General features: G+C 31.7%; 1 protein-coding gene across 4 annotated transcripts in view; it reads left to right on the forward strand.

Annotated features, from left to right (window-relative positions):
* The window catches only part of LOC142222313 (solute carrier family 35 member F3), a 144,764-nt gene that overhangs the window by 105,466 nt on the left and 21,549 nt on the right, over nt 1–17,749 (forward strand). For all 4 annotated transcript variants that reach the window (XM_075292371.1, XM_075292367.1, XM_075292370.1 and 1 more), the window contains one exon: nt 16,195–16,224. In XM_075292371.1, the coding sequence (XP_075148486.1) occupies nt 16,195–16,224 (30 nt within the window). The remainder of the gene's footprint in view (nt 1–16,194; nt 16,225–17,749) is intronic.

Below are 17,749 nucleotides of genomic sequence, written 5' to 3' on the forward strand. Positions count from 1 at the left end.
TGAACACATTTTTGTGATCAAAGTCTAGGTCGCAATTTAAGTCCAACCGCCTTCAAATTTGGCACCTGTTCCTATTTTGGGTCAGAATAGAACCCTATTGATTTTGGAAGAAATTGGTTCAGATTTAGATATAGCTCCCATATATATCTTTCGTCCGATATGCGCTAATATGGACCTAGCAGCCAGAGTTTTATACAGATTTGCTTGAAATTTTGTACAAACATAACACTTAGTCGTATAGTCAAGCGTGCAAAATTTGATTGAAATCGGTTCAGATTTAGATATAGCTCCCATATATATATTTCGCCCGATATGGACTTATATGGCCTCAGAAGCTAGATTTTTGGCCGAATTTGGTTGAAATTTTGCACAGGGAGTAGATTTAGCATTGTAGCTATGCGTGCCAAATTTGGTTGAAATCGATTCAGATTTAGATATAGCTCCCATATATATCTTTCGCCCGATATGCACTTATATGGAAGCCAGAGTTTTATCCCGATTAGCTTGAAATTTTGCACAAGGAGTACAATTGGTAGTATAGTCATGTGTGCCAAATTTGATTGAAATCGGTTCAGATTTAGATATAGCTTCCATATATATTTTTCGCCCGATATGGACTTATATGGCCCCAGAAGCCAGAGTTTTGGCCCAATTTGGTTGAAATTTTGCACTAGGAGTACAATTAGTAATATAGTCATGTGTGCCAAATTTGATTGAAATCGGTTCAGATGTAGATATAGCTCCCATATATATGTTTTTCTGATTTCGACAAAAATATACCAACATTTTCCTTTTTAAATCGCCACTGCTTAGTCGAAAAGTTGTAAAAATGACTCTAATTTTCCTAAACTTCTAATACATATATATCGAGCGATAAATCATAAATAAACTTTTGCGAAGTTTCCTTAAAATTGCTTCAGATTTAAATGTTTCCCATATTTTTTTACTAAAATTGTGTTTCACCCTAGTACATTAGCCAACTTAAATTTTGAGTCTATAGATTTTGTAAAAGTCTATCAAATTCCACAAAGTGGTGCAGGGTATAATATAGTCGGCCCCGCCCGACTTTAGACTTTCCTTACTTGTTTTAGGTTAGCTTAGTATAGGTATAGTGGCAGCCCATAATTTCAGGCTTACTTACAATATTCATTGTTATACCATACCATACTTATCAGTGAGTGTTCCTCGATTCTATACTTAATCTAATAACAAAAGATGTTTTTTGAAAGGCGAGTCCGAAAGATGTTTCACATTGCGGTGAAACCACTTAGAGAATCTTTGAAACACTCAGAAATGTTACCAACATTACTGAAAGGGGATAATCCACCGTTTAAAAAACGTTTTGAAGTTTGGTCGAAACTGCACACAAAAAATATTTTTTTGTCTTCAATCACGAAATTAATTGATCCAATTAATTTTTAATTGAAGTGTCTTCAATCACAGAAATGATAGTATCAATAAAAAATTAATTGATCCAATTGAAAACTTAATTAATACTATTAATTTTTGTTTCAATTAAAAAAATTGTTGAATCAATTAAATTTTTAATTGAATATTTTTTAAAAGTCAATGAAGATTTTAATTTTTCGAGATTTTTTTTTGTGTGGGATTCAACCTCAAACCCTTTGTGAGCAAGGCAGGCTTGCTAAACATAGCACCAAGGGATTTAGTCCAAGCTCATATTTCAATATGTTCATCGCACTAACAACTTTTCTACCACTGCGGCTTGTATTTCGATCAAGTCTGACCTTCAATTTCGGATCATTTCTGGTGTTGGTCCATGACGCGATCACGGTATCGAACAATGGTACACACAAAGAATTTTTTTTCTGATTCAATCACGAAATTAATTGATCCAATTAATTTTTTAATTGAAATGTCTTCAATCACAGAAATGATAGTATCAATTAAAAAAGTAATTGATCCAATTGAAAACTTAATTAATACTATTAATTTTTGTTTCAATTAAAAAAATTGTTGAATCAATTAAATTTTTAATTGAATATTTTTTAAAAGTCAATTAAGATTTTAATTGAAAAAATTTTCGAGAATTTTTTCTGTGTGGGATTCAACCTCAGACCCTTTGTGGGCAAGGCGGGCTTGCTAAGCATAGCACCAAGGGATTTAGTCCAAGCTCATATGTCATATGTTAATCTCACTAACAAGTTTTCTACCACTGCGGTTTGTATTTCGATCAAATCTGACCTTCAACTTCGGATCATTTCTGGTGTTGGTCCTTGACGCGATCACGGTATCGAACAATGGTACACACAAAGAATTTTTTTCTGATTCAATCACGAAATTAATTGATCCAATTAATTTTTTAATTGAAATGTCTTCAATCACAGAAATGATAGTATCAATTAAAAAATTAATTGATCCAATTGAAAACTTAATTAATACTATTAATTTTTGTTTCAATTAAAAAAATTGTTGAATCAATTAAATTTTTAATTGAATATTTTTTAAAAGTCAATTAAGATTTTAATTGAAAAAATTTTCGAGAATTTTTTTTCTGTGTGGGATTCAACCTCAGATCCTTTGTGGGCAAGGCGGGCTTGCTAAGCATAGCACCAAGGGATTTAGTCCAAGCTCATATGTCATATGTTAATCTCACTAACAAGTTTTCTACCACTGCGGTTTGTTTTTCGATCAAATCTGACCTTAAACTTCGGATCATTTCTGGTGTTGGTCCTTGACGCGATCACGGTATCGAACAATGGTACACACAAAGAATTTTTTTCTGATTCAATCACGAAATTAATTGATCCAATTAATTTTTTAATTGAAATGTCTTCAATCACAGAAATGATAGTATCAATTAAAAATTTAATTGACAGTCAATTAAAAATTAATTGATCCAATTAAAAAATTAATTGATACTATTAATTTGTGTGATTGATTTTTATTTCAATTAAAAAAATTGTTGAATCAATTAAAATTTTAATTGAATATTTTTTAAAACTCAATTAAGATTTTAATTGGAAAAATTTTCGTGAAAATTTTTTCCGTGTACGAGAAACAAATGTTTTTATTTTTTAAATGTACGAGAAACAAATGCTTTTATTTTTTAAATTTAAATGATGGTCGCCTTCTGGTTTTCAAAACAAATATAATGCAGTCACACAATCACAAGTTATTCGTGATTTCTGTTTTGTAAGCTTATAAATCTGTCAGCTGTCGGCTCAGAAATAATAGCAAAGTTGGTTTCAATACATATCAGTCACACTGTAAACTTATTTATTATAATCCCAATAAATGACCTTTACCAATTATAATTCACATTATTGTTTGCTGAGATGAAAAAAAAACACTACTTTGAGAACAACGAATCACAAATCATTATCAAATATATTCAACTTGCGAGTCGATTTCTTTAGAATTTCTCATTAGAATCCATAAGAAAAGATTTTTTACTGAACAACAACTGATTAAGCTTTTTTTGAAAATAATTTATTTTAGTTAAATGTAACATTTAGGCTTTCAATTTCCAAACTAAAAAAAAACTATCTCTCTGCCCTTTGAAAACAATTCCTTCTCTAGTCTAATTTTCTCTGTCCCTATCTCTCTCTCTGTCTTTGTGATTTGGGTTGAGTTCAATGATAACCTCTATTTTTCTTTGATAATTTCTCATCTCCCGTTATACAAAAAAGGCTGCTGTTGTAAACTACCGATATCATTAGAGTCGAAAAAACAGAATTTTTTCTCTTACTCTCGCTCTCTCTCTCCCTCTCGCTCAGCCTCAGTTTGCGTATTTATATCTCCATACATACGTTATAAGAATTGCTGTGCTGCCGTTGTGTTGTACGTACACACCCCACTTTTGTTGGTTGTTTAAATGGTTTTGAATTAAATATTACTTATAATGCTGTTGATGGATATAAAATTTTGAATAGTAATATTAAGCAAACATTTTTTTAATTGGTGGCTGTTGTAATTGGTGTTGTATAAAAGCAAAACAAAAAGAGATATTCCCTATATACATATGGTATTAATTAATTAATTAATTTGGTTGTTTCATTAATTGATCCTTCTCTAGTTGTTGTTTAAGTGGTTAAATATTCCTATGTATTAAACAAAAAATATATAATTGTTTTTATAAAATACATAAGTATAATAATATATTTTTGGCTGAAATCCTCTATATATGATTTTTACTTCATTTTAAAAGCTCTCTGTCCCACAAGAAGACACTAAAGACACCATTGTTATTTTTATGATATTTATGGGCGGCTGTCAAAGTATAGTTTCACCAAGAAAATATAAAATAGTTATTGCATTTTATTGGAAACTATTATTATAGTCGATGATTATAAGTTTTTGTTTAATAAATTATTATTATTGTGTATATATATGGAAAGATATTACGTTGGCCGTTGTTTGATTTTTTTCTGGTTTCTTTTATTTTTGAGCACAATTGCTTCCAATGGATCACAAGAAAACGCATGTTGTTAAAATAATTTAGAAAAATCCTTTCATTTTCAATTGTGTTTATTTCGAGTTTTGATTTAAATATTTCAGATATCAATAATTTTAGAAAAAAATATTAAAAATTTGGAAATTCTAATTATTATTTGTAACCATTTACATGAGACAGAAAATAGAACTAAATCCTAGACTGGACTGAATATTCAAGGAGTTCGTGGTATGATTATAATGATAAGTGGAAATTCATTGTTTTACGTCATTACTGTTTTTACGATGGCTGGAAATGCATTGCTTAGAAATAACAGAGGATGAGGAATTACAATGTTTGTTTTAATTATTTACTTATGAAAAACTAACAGGTTTGAACATAATGAAAATTTTTATTTTTTTCCTAGTTTTTCTAAATTATTATTCATTTATTGAGGACACAATGTAAATTTAAATTTTTATGGGATTTTTTTGAATCAAGCAGCAAAAAAAAAACCAAAAAATGCAAATTATATTTTTGGTTCCATTGCAAAATTGGCTCAGCAGCAGTAAATTTTACATGGGCTTCCCATAGGGCGGAAGTCATTCTTTTGAAGAATTCGCTGCTTGAATTTGCATTAGTTCTTCAGATGCTGTTCAGTATTTTGGTTTTTATACCCACTACACGCAAAGAAAAAAAACGTTTGGAAAACGTGTATCGAAAGCGTTTTTCTTTTGTTAGAGTTTTTTGAATTGCTTCGAAAATTTTAAACTTTTATCACCAAAAAAATTCGTTTATTACACAATTTTTATTTTTTCAATAAAAAAAGTTATTTTTGAAACTACAACACAGTCCATTTCGTTTATATCAAACACTGTTCTTTTCTGACTTTAGGTCTTTAATAAGACACATTTTACAGTTCAAAATTTAATATACTACAATGTAATGTTGAACATTTTTTCGGAATCTTCCGAAAATATCTGGAATATATGTAAAAAAAAAAAACAAAAAAACTTTGGTCGAAGCAGGGATCGAACCCACGACCCTTGGCATGTAGGTCGGACGTAGCAACCACTGCTCCACGGTGCCAAACTAAATGTTTGTTTCTCTTAAATAAACTTTGTTTATTCGGTTCGTGGGCGCCGCAAGCTATGCTATATAAATATAACTTATATGGATATTTATCTATTGATGGCCATAACAGGTACATAGCTCAGTGGATAGTGTGTTGGCTTACAAAGTGCATGGTCCGCGGTTCGATTCTCAGGCGAAAGGTAAAAAATTTTAAAAATTTATAAAATCGTATAATTTCTTCTACATTGTTGGTATTAACATACAGGAAAAGGTGTTAAGAACTAAAAAACCCCGTGGATGTGAGGAAAAATGCAATGAGCAAGAAAACAATTTTTTTTTTAAGTTTGTCTTTATGAAATTGTTTTTACATCCTGGAAAAGAATAAACGTTTATCACCAAAAGTATATACTTTTCTTCCAAATACACTTCCTTACAGCGAAAAGCAAATGAGAAACGAACTTTGTTTGTCTAAAATTTCGTTTGGGAGGAAAGAATTATTTTTTTGCGTGTACCATAGAATGGTGACGGGGCTATAATAAGTTTGTCATTCCGTTTGTAACACATCGAAATATCTGTTTCTGGCTATACAAAGTATATATATTCTTGATCAGGGAGAAATTCTAAGACGATATAAGCATGTCCGTTTGTCTGTATGTTGTAATCAAGCTACAATCTTCAATAACAGAGCTAATGTCCTGAAATTTGGCACAGAATCTCTGCATGCAGGCCAAGTTCGAAGGCTATATCAGTCCAGGTTTTGATATAGCTCCCATATGTTATAAACCGATCGCCCGATTTGGGGTCCTGGGCTTACAGAAACCGTAGTTTTTATTCAATTTGCCTGAAATTGGATATCTAGAGGTATTCTAGGACCATAAAAAGGTGTGCCCAAAATGGTGATTATCGGACCATATTTTAATATAGCCCCCCAATATAGACCGATTTCCCGATTTTATTTCTTGGGCTTTTAGAATCCGTAGTTTTTATCCAATTTGCCTGAAATTGAATATCTAGAGGTATTCTAGGACCATAAAAAGGTGTGCCCAAAATGGTGATTATCGGACCATATTTTAATATAGCCCCCCAATATAGACCGATCTCCCGATTTTATTTCTTGGGCTTTTAGAATCCGTAGTTTTTATTCAATTTGCCTGAAATTGGATATCTAGAGGTATTCTAGGACCATAAAAAGGTGTGCCCAAAATGGTGATTATCGGACCATGTTTAGATATAGCCCCCATATAGACCGATCTCCGGATTTTACTTCTTGGGCTTCTAGAATCCATAGTTTTTATCCAATTTGCCTGAAATTTGAAAACTAGCGTTATTCTAGAACCATAAAGAGGTGTGCCGAAAATGGTGATTATCGGACCATGTTTAGATATAGCCCCCATATAGACCGATCTCCCGATTTTACTTCTTGAGCTTCTAGAATCCGTAGTTTTTATCTAATGTGCCAGAAATTGTAAATGTAGAGCTATTCTAGGACCATAAAGAGGTGTGCCGAATATATTGTGTATTGGTACAGTTTTTGATATAGCCCCCTTATAACCCGGTTCCGATTTGGGGTGTAGATTCTAGAACTAGAATTAGATGTTCTGAATATTGTGTTTATTCTTCCATGTTCTTGGCATAGCTCCATTAGACCGATCTCCCGATTTAACTCCTAGGGTTTCTGGAAATTGTAGTTTTTATCCGATTTGCCATAAATAGAAAATATACGGGCATTTTAGGCCTATAAAAAAGTGTATATGATTTAGTTTTTATCGGGCCTCCATATAGACCGATTTCAGATCTTGAGGGTACCGAAGGTGCACTGGTCATGAAAATTGCTTGAAACTGAATGCAAAATTTCCAGATTTTACTTCTCGTTATCATTTAAATAATAATCTACAGATTTTAGATTTCAAATCAAGGCGTTATTTCATCAATTTCTTGCACACTTACAAAAGATGTTTATGATTCCTCTAAAACGCATATTTCCATGTCCGCCGACATGGAAATATGCGTTGTCCGCCGAAAAATAGATTGGTACACCAGTGTTGTCCGTAGTTTTCTGGCTCTTGTCCCCAAAATGGTGTGCTTTCGTTGCCGAGTTTTTATAAAAACAATAAGCAAATAGGCTCTGTCGTAGTAACAGGTTGGCTGATAAGTCCCCGGTCTAACAAAGAAAAACACATTTTTTTGTCAAAATTCGTTTTTATTATTCAACATAGTTCCCTTCAAGAGCGATACAACGATTATAACGACCTTCCAATTTGTTGATACCATTTTGGTAGTACTCCTTCGTTTTTGCCTCAAAATAGGCCTCAGTTTCATTGCAGCCAATTTTTCCCCTGAGAGCATCCTTTTGAGGTATGAGGACAAGAAAAATCGCTGGGGGCCAGATCTGGAGAATACGGTGGGTGGGGAAGCAATTCGAAGTCCAATTCATGAATTTTTGCCATCGTTCTCAATGACTTGTGGTACGGTGCGTTGTCTTGGTGGAACAACACTTTTTTCTTCTTCATATGGGGCCGTTTTGCCGCGATTTCGACCTTCAAACGTTGCAATAACGCCATATAATAGTCACTGTTGATGGTTTTTCCCTTCTCAAGATAATCGATAAAAATTATTCCATGCGCATCCCAAAAAACAGAGGCCATTACTTTGCCAGCGGACTTTTGAGTCTTTCTACGCTTCGGAGATGGTTCACCGGTCGCTGTCCACTCAGCCGACTGTCGATTGGACTCAGGAGTGTAGTGATGGAGCCATGTTTCATCCATTGTCACATATCGACGGAAAAACTCGGTCGATTACGAGTTAACAGCTGCAAACATCGCTCACAATCATATATGCAAAATGGGCGCCGCACAGAGCTTCCGCATATCCAAATATTGATGAATGATATGACCAACACATTCCTTTGATATCTTTAAGGCCTCTGCTATATCGATCAACTTCATTTTACGGTCATTCAAAATCATTTTGTGGATTTTTTTTGATGTTTTCGTCGGTAACCACCTCTTTCGGGCGTCCACAGCGTTCACCGTCCTCCGTGCTCATTTCACCACGCTTGAATTTTGCATACCAATCAATTATTGTTGATTTCCCTGTGACAGAGTTCGGAAACTCATTATCAAGCCAAGTTTTTGCTTCCACCGTATTTTTTCCCTTCAGAAAACAGTATTTTATCAAAACACGAAATTCCTTTTTTCTTTTTTTTTCGCTATAACAAAAGTTGCTTCACAAAAGACGCTCTATCTCACAAACTAATTGACTTACAGACGTCAAATTTTGACACGAATCATTTGAAGGTTGGTACTATATAAAAATAATATGCACTTAATACTAGCGACGCCATCTATGTGTCAGACCGGGGACTTATCAGCCAACCTCTTATGTACCTGTTATGGTCATCAATAGATAGTTATCCATATAAGTTATATTTATATAGCATAGCTTGCGGCGCCCACGAACCGAATAAACAAAGTTTATTTAACAGAAACAAACATTTAGTTTGGCGCCGTGGAGCAGTGGTTGCTATGTCCAACTTGCATGCCAAGGGTCGTGGGTTCGATCCCTGCTTCGACCAAAGTTTTTTGTTTGTTTTTTTTTTTACATATATTCCAGATATGTTCGGAAGATTCACAAAAAAAGACATTACATTGTACTATATTAAATTTTGAACTGTTTAAAAGATGGTTAGATATAACTCGTAGCAGTCCCTGTTGGGTAGATTGCATTTTTAAAATTGAACTTACGTCATCAAATATTTAAATTTTGGAGTTTCATATATCAACCGAAATAAACAACTTATTTTTTGTCACATATATGTAGTCCATAGCAACAAATTCTCTTTATAACTATAAAATTTGTTAACACAACCAACTTATTGATTAGGCGGACTTTCAGTTGGGTTTGGTGACACATTGGCAAAACAAATCAGTTATCACGACAGGGTGGAATAAATTGAAATGGTTAGATACTTAAATGTATAAATAACAACCAATATTTGGTCGTGTGTACCAACTTTTGGTCACACTACCATTATTTTGATTATATAAACTATCAAACAAGAGATATAAATAATAATTATTCCACACACTTAAAATTTGTGGGTTTCCACTATCAAACTGTTGTCATAATCGAATTCCAACCAATCATTTCTCTGGGTGCTAGTTCATTAAGTTTAGATGAGACTCTTTTTGGCCAGTTTTAGCAGTTTTTGTCCTCCTTCGTCCCTTAAAATACCCAGTTTGAACCGAATTTCCGCAATAAAAATCCCCAACACCATTTATGCTTACTGACATTTATGTTAACCCTCCGATGGGTGGTAAGGTTCCTATGGACTTCTTGGACTTTTATTCATGCATAAATATGTGTTTTATATGATTTAAATATGATGGTTATTCCTGTACTAATTAGTAGTAGACAGAAACTATCATGTTTGAGATCAGATAATATACAGAGTTCAGAACCACCCATCGGAAGGTTACATTTATGGACTAGAATACTGTAAAATAAAGAGACAATTTTGCGCAAAATTTTTCTAATCTAAATGCCCAAATCATGAAGATTTCTTTCTTTATTTATATAGAAATTTTTTATATAGAAATTTAAAAACCTATAAAATCTATTCAGAATTTTGCTACGAATATATATATATATATATATATATATATATATATATATATATATATATATATATATATATATATATATATATATATATATATATATATATATATATATATATATATATATATATATATATATATATATATATATATATATATATATATATATATATATATATATATATATATATATATATATATATATATATATATATATATATATATATATATATATATATATATATAGGTTAGGTTAGGTTATGTGGCAGCCTGATGTATCAGGCTCACTTAGACTATTCAGTCCATTGTGATACCACAGTGGTGAACTTCTCTCTTATCACTGAGTGCTGTCCGATTCCATGTTAAGCTCAATGACAAGGGACCTCCTTTTTATAGCCGAGTCCGAACGGCGTTCCATATTCCAGTGAAACCACTTAGAGAAGCTTTGAAACCCTCAGAAATGTCACCAGCATTACTGAGGTGGGATAATCCACCGCTGAAAAACTTTTTGGTGTTCGGTCGTAGCAGGAATCGAACCCACGACCTTGTGTATGCAAGGCGGGCATGCTAACCATTGCACCACGGTGGCTCCCATATATATATATATATATATATATATATATATATATATATATATATATATATATATATATATATATATATATATATATATATATATATATATATATATATATATATATATATATATATATATATATATATATATATATATATATATATATATATATATATATATATATATATATATATATATATATATATATATATATATATATATATATATATATATATATATATATATATATATATATGGGAGCCACCGTGGTGCAATGGTTAGCATGCCCGCCTTGCATATATATATATATATATATATATATATATATATATATATATATATATATATATATATATATATATATATATATATATATATATATATATATATATATATATATATATATATATATATATATATATATATATATATATATATATATATATATATATATATATATATATATATATATATATATATATATATATATATATATATGTGTGTGTGTGTGTGTGTGTGTGTGTGTGTGTGTGTGTGTGTATGGAGTGTTAGGCGAATATATTATAAACAAGTAAGGAAAGTGTAAAGTCGGGCGGGGCCGACTATATTATACCCTGCACCACTTTGTAGATCTACATTTTCGATACCATATCACATCCTTCAAACGTGTTATATATAAAGGTTTTTCCCAAATACATACATTTAAATATCACTCGATCTGGACAGAATTTGATAGACTTCTACAAAATCTATAGACTCAAAATTTAAGTCGCCTAATGCACTAGGGTGGAACACAATGTTAGTAAAAAAATATGGGAAACATTTAAATCTGAAGCTATTTTAAGGAAACTTCGCAAAATTTTATTTATGATTTATCGCTCGATATATATGTATTAGAAGTTTGGGAAAATTAGAGTCATTTTTACAACTTATCGACTAAGCAGTGGCGATTTTACAAGGAAAATGGTGGTATTTTGACCATTTTTGTCGAAATCAGAAAAACATATATATGGGAGCTATATCTAAATCTGAACCGATTTCAACCAAATTTGGCACGCATAGCTACAATGCTAATTATACTCCCTGTGCAAAATTGCAACTAAATCCGAGTTAAAAATTGGCCTCTGTGGTCATATGAGTGTAAATCGGACGAAAGCTATATATGGGAGATATATCCAAATCTGAACCGATTTCAACCAAATTTGGCACGCATAGCTACAATGCTAATTCTACTCCCTGTGCAAAATTTCAACTAAATCGGAGTTAAAAATTGGCCTCTGTGGTCATATGAGTGTAAATCGGGCGAAAGCTATATATGGGAGATATATCTAAATCTGAACCGATTTCAATAAAATTTGGCACGAATAGCTACAATGCTAATTCTACTCCCTGTGTAAAATTTCAATTAAATCGGAGTAAAAGATTGGCCACTGTGGTCATATGAGTGTAAATCGGGTGAACGACATATATGGGATCTATATCTAAATTCTGAACCGATTTCAATAAAATTTGGCACACTTGACTACACTACTACACCCAGAGAAGGAATATGATCACCTCAAACATGTTTTAAGAGCAAAATGTTATTTTTGGGTGGTGACCATGTAACATGGTTTTCGCTACCATGTTATTTTCTCGAAAATCATGTATCTGATTTCGGCAAGCAGGTTATATTTGACGAGAAAATAACATTTTAGTGACAAACATGTTACATGGTCACCATACAAAAATAACATTTTGCTCTTGAAACATGTTTGAGGTGATCATATTGCTTCTGTGCGTGTAATTGTACACCTAGTGCAAAATTTCAACCAAATTGGGGAAAAACTCTGGCTTCTGGGACCGTATTAGTCCATATCGGGCGAAAGATATATATGGGAGCTATATCTAAATCTGAACCGATTTCAATAAAATTTGGAACACTTGACTACACTACTAATTGTACTCCTAGTGCAAAATTTCAACCAAATTGGGGAAAAACTCTGGCTTCTGGGACCGTATTAATCCATATCGGGCGAAAGATATCTATGGGAGCTATATCTAAATCTGAACCGATTTCTTCCAAAATCAACAGGGTTCTATTCTGAGCCAAGACACATACTTTTGCCAAATTTGAAGTCGATTGGACTAAAACTGCGACCTAGACTTTGATTACAAAAATGTGTTCACGGACAGACGGACATGGCTATATCGACTCAGGAGCCCACCCTGAGCATTTTTGCCAAAGACACCATGTGTCTATCTCGTCTCCTTCTGGGTGTTGCAAACATATGCACTTACTTATAATACCCTGTTCCACAGTGTGGCGCAGGGTATAAAAATAAAACTTTATTATACGGTGTATTTTTCGATAAGCAAAATTATTTAAGGCATTTTTTGTTAGAAGTAAAAAAATCATCCGTGCGAAACTAACATGTAAATGAAAATTACTCCAAACTTGATCTATCCCATTTTACTACGTCCAAACCAGATCTATATTTTAGTGGAAGGAAAAGCTCATGCGATTTAGAGAAACTGTCTGTGTTAGTAAGACTTAATAAATAGATTCCAAAAAATCCCCAAATTTTTCGAAATTCCCCAACAAGTGCACAACACAAAAATATTGTACCCATTCATGGAAGACAATCCCCAATATTCGCAATATTGAACTTTGCAACCATTTCTAATGACATACAACAGAATCCAGTTCTACTAGAATATATGAGGAAGTCTTGTTAACTCATCTCATTTGCACACCCTCAAAAAAAATTGCTTCTGTAACATATACCTCAAACACATTTTGCTTCAAGCATATATATTTTCAGGATTGGTCCAAACAAAATATTGTTTGTATTGTTCAAACATATTATGTTTCACTTTAGGGAATACACTGGTAGAAAAAAATTTTAATGAAATTTTCTTTGTGTGGATATATATTTTTAAGGCGCCAATTGGTTACTTCCATTATTATACTTGCAGCATACTCTCTAGGTCTCTCTCTCTCGAAACACATATATGTTTATAGGTTATTTCTAAATTAATATATGTTTGCATCTAAGCATATTATATTTACAAACAGTTTATGTCCCAAACATAATATGTTCTAACATCCCAAACATGTTATGCTAGTTTATGAACATTATATGCTTACACTTAAAAATATTGTGTTAATAAATTTGTGTTCTAAACATATAATTTTTACACCCAAACATATGAAAAACAGTCTTTTTGACCGTGCAGTTACATTATAAGTGAATATTGAACCAACAAGTCATTTATGGTTCTATGAAAAATCCCCCATACGAAGACTGCTAAAAATATTTCTATTTTTATATAGAATTAACAGGTTGATAAGTCCCCGGTCTGACACATAGATGGCGTCGCTAGTATTAAATGCATATTATTTTTATATAGTACCAACCTTCAAATGATTCGTGACGTCTATAAGTCAATTAGTTTGTGAGATAGAGCGTCTTTTGTTATTGTGAAAAAATGGAAAAAAAGGAATTTCGTGTTTTGATAAAATACTGTTTTCTGAAGGGAAAAAAATACGGTGGAAGCAAAAACTTGGCTTGATAATGAGTTTCCGGACTCTGCCCCAGGGAAATCAACAATAATTGATTGGTATGCAAAATTCAAGCGTGGTGAAATGAGCACGGAGGACGGTGAACGCAGTGGACGCCCGAAAGATGTGGTTACCGACGAAAACATCAAAAAAATCCACAAAATGATTTTGAATGACCGTAAAATGAAGTTGATCGAGATAGCAGAGGCCTTGTAGATATCAAAGGAACGTGTTGGTCATATCATTCATCAATTTGGTCATTTGAATATGCGGAAGCTCTGTGCAAAATGAGCGCCGCGCGAGCTCACATTTGACCAAAAACAACAACGTGTTGATGATTCTGAGCGGTGTTTGCAGCTGTTAACTCGTAATACACCCGAGCTTTTCCGTCGATAAGTGACAATGGATGAAACATGGCTCCATCACTACACTCCTGCGTCCAATCGACAGTCGGCTGAGTGGACAGCGACCGGTGAACCGTCTCCGAAGCGTGGAAAGACTCAAAAGTCCACTGGCAAAGTAATGGCCTCTGTTTTTTGGGATGCGCATGGAATAATTTTTATCGATTATCTTAAGAAGGGAAAAACCATCAACAGTGACTATTATATGGCGTTGTTGGAGCGTTTGAAGGTCGAATTCGCGGAAAAACGGCCCCATATGAAGAAAAAAAAAGTGTTTTCCACCAAGACAACGCACCGTGCCACAAGTCATTGATAACGATGGCAAAAATTCATGAATTGGGCTTCGAATTGCTTCCCCACCCACAGTATTATCAAGATATGGGCCAGCGACTTTTTCTTGTCCTCAGACCTCAAAAGGATGCTCGCAGGGAAAAAATTTGGCTGCAATGAAGAGGTGATCGCCGAAACTGAGGCCTATTTTGTGGCAAAACCGAAGGAGTACTACCAAAATGGTATCAAAAAATTGGAAGGTCGTTATAATCGTTGTATCGCTCTTGAAGGGAACTATGTTGAATAATAAAAACGAATTTTGAGAAAAACATGTGTTTTTCTTTGTTAGACCGGGGACTTGTCAGCCAACCTGTTACAAAATGAAAAGCTACAAAAATAATTTATGAAACACATTCATGAAATAATTCCCTTATATAATGAAAACATTCACAATCGCCAACAAACTCTTATATATTCCAAGGTCCAAAAAATCTCCGATGCATTTTATTAAATATTGCAACAATGTCAAAAAAACAAGCCACAATTTTACCTTTACCTTTCCATAAAATGAGCTTTAAAAACCGGGTTGCAAAACACCATATTTAACATAAAAAAATAGTGCTTTGCACTTTAGGACTTTGTTTTTAATATTTTGAAACCATTCCGTTTGTTAATATGGTTGTGATCCCGAGGGAGAGAAAGATAGTGTTAATACAGAGATGTCGTCAAAATCGGGAGCTAGGAAATAATATACTCGTACTTCTGTTACGATACTTATTTTAATTAATTTGCCAATAAAATACATCTTATTAGGTTCATTATAATAAAAGCCTTTTCTATGGCAAACAAAAAAATTGGCACAGCCCAGTGCCATTCTAATTCAAAAAAGTTTCTTTAGAATAATTTCTGCAAAGTTTTTAGGAGAAAATCAAAAATCAGCAACCTCTTTTTCTGAAGCTATTAAAAAGAAAATAAAATAAATGAATTTTGTTTTATATTAATTTTTAATAATATTATTTTGCATGTTTTATTTATTTCATATTTATGTTTACCCAAAAAATATGTTAGCAATAATTATACAGCAAATAAATAATAAAACCAAAATGCTTTAAATTTGCAATCAATCAACAAGAATAAATAAACTCCATACAAAAAAAAACCTGCTGATAAACCAAACAAACAAAGAAGAAAAGATTTTCTGTACAAAATTCTCATTATAGTTATATATAGTCACACACACATATATACTCCCAATACAGCAATGTTTGATTAAACAAAAACAAATGTCTTTGACATTTTAATTATATTTACAGAAATATCATCTTATTGGGTCACAACGCGAGGTGAGTTTCGTCTTGATGTCAAACAAAACAAAAGACTTAAGAAACAAACGCAAAACAAAATAAACTGAAAATATTTTCATTTGAATCAGGACTTGAATATAATTACTAACTCAGCAGGTTATATTTATTAATATAGGTTGGAAATTTTTAATTTTTTTTTTGATTATTTTCAAATTTATATTTAATAATTTGCCTATATTACACGAATATATAATTCAAAGACATTTTTATTTATGTTTTTGTTATGACAAAAAAAAAACAAAATAATTCGTTTATAAGAAATATGAAGTTTTTGTTTCTATGATTTCCTTGCATTGTTTCTAAGAATAGAATAAATCGATTACTATTATTCAAAAAGAGTGTCATTGTTGTTATTGCAAAATTATGAACAAAAATTATCTTCACAAAGAAAATGAAATTAAAAACAAAAAATATTTATGAAATATGTTTCTTGTTTAAATCGCCTGTGATCAAACACAAAATTTTTGCTACATTGTTTTTTTCATTTTATTTGGTTTGTTTGTTGGTTTGGAAATTAAAAAAAAAAAAAAAACTACCAATAAAACTTAGACATATACATTATTTTACATTTAAATTAACAAGTTAAAAAGTTTTTTTAACATACATTTTTTTCTTAAACCATTTTTTATATATGTTTGTGTGCGTGTGTGTTTTTTGTGCTCTGAACTACTACAAAACCAAATTCCCAAAAAAAAAAACTAAACTAAAATCTCCCAAAACTAAAACCAAAATAAAAACATCCAACATTCATCATAAACTACAATAACACTAAAATATAATCTAAATTCTTGGATATGGCAGATTTAAAGATTATACTCCCACTACTGGTATTGCTATGAATATAAGTAATTTTTTCCCTTCTATATTGAAAATCTCAATGTTGTAACACTTCTACACTTGTAACTTCAATAATTTGTAAACATTTTTCTAAACGCAAAGTTTTACCAAAATCGCATTTCTATCACTTGAACACTTTCATACCTGCTTAAAGTATTGTAGTTTTGTACATATACTGAGTTTTTCCCAATTATTTCCCTTCAAATGTAAAATCGACATAAGGTAAGTAAGAAACAGTCTTATTTTGCTCTATATTTCCTTAAATCTGCTTTTGTTTAAAGTCCTATGCTTCTTTTCCTAACCAATCACAATTAATCCCACATAACGATAAGGGTTCAGATAAATATAAGTAGCATATACGGTCGGCCAGGCCGCATCTTATATACCCTAAAAAAATAAAAATAAAAAAAAGTTATATCTAAGTACCAAAGATCTAGGCCATCCATTAAGGATTTTGGTATTGATTCCGAGCCAAAAATTTTATTTCTATAGAAAATTTTGTTAAAATTTTATTTCTATAGAAAATTTTGTTAAAATTTTATTTCTATAGAAAATTTTGTTAAAACTTTATTTCTATAGAAAATGTTGTCAACATTGTATTTCTATAGAAAATTTTGTTAAAATTTTATTTCTATAGAAATTTTTGTCAACACTTTATTTCTATAGA

This window comes from Haematobia irritans, chromosome 1, assembly GCF_050003625.1.
Source record: "Haematobia irritans isolate KBUSLIRL chromosome 1, ASM5000362v1, whole genome shotgun sequence".
NCBI classification, from domain to species: domain Eukaryota; kingdom Metazoa; phylum Arthropoda; class Insecta; order Diptera; family Muscidae; genus Haematobia; species Haematobia irritans.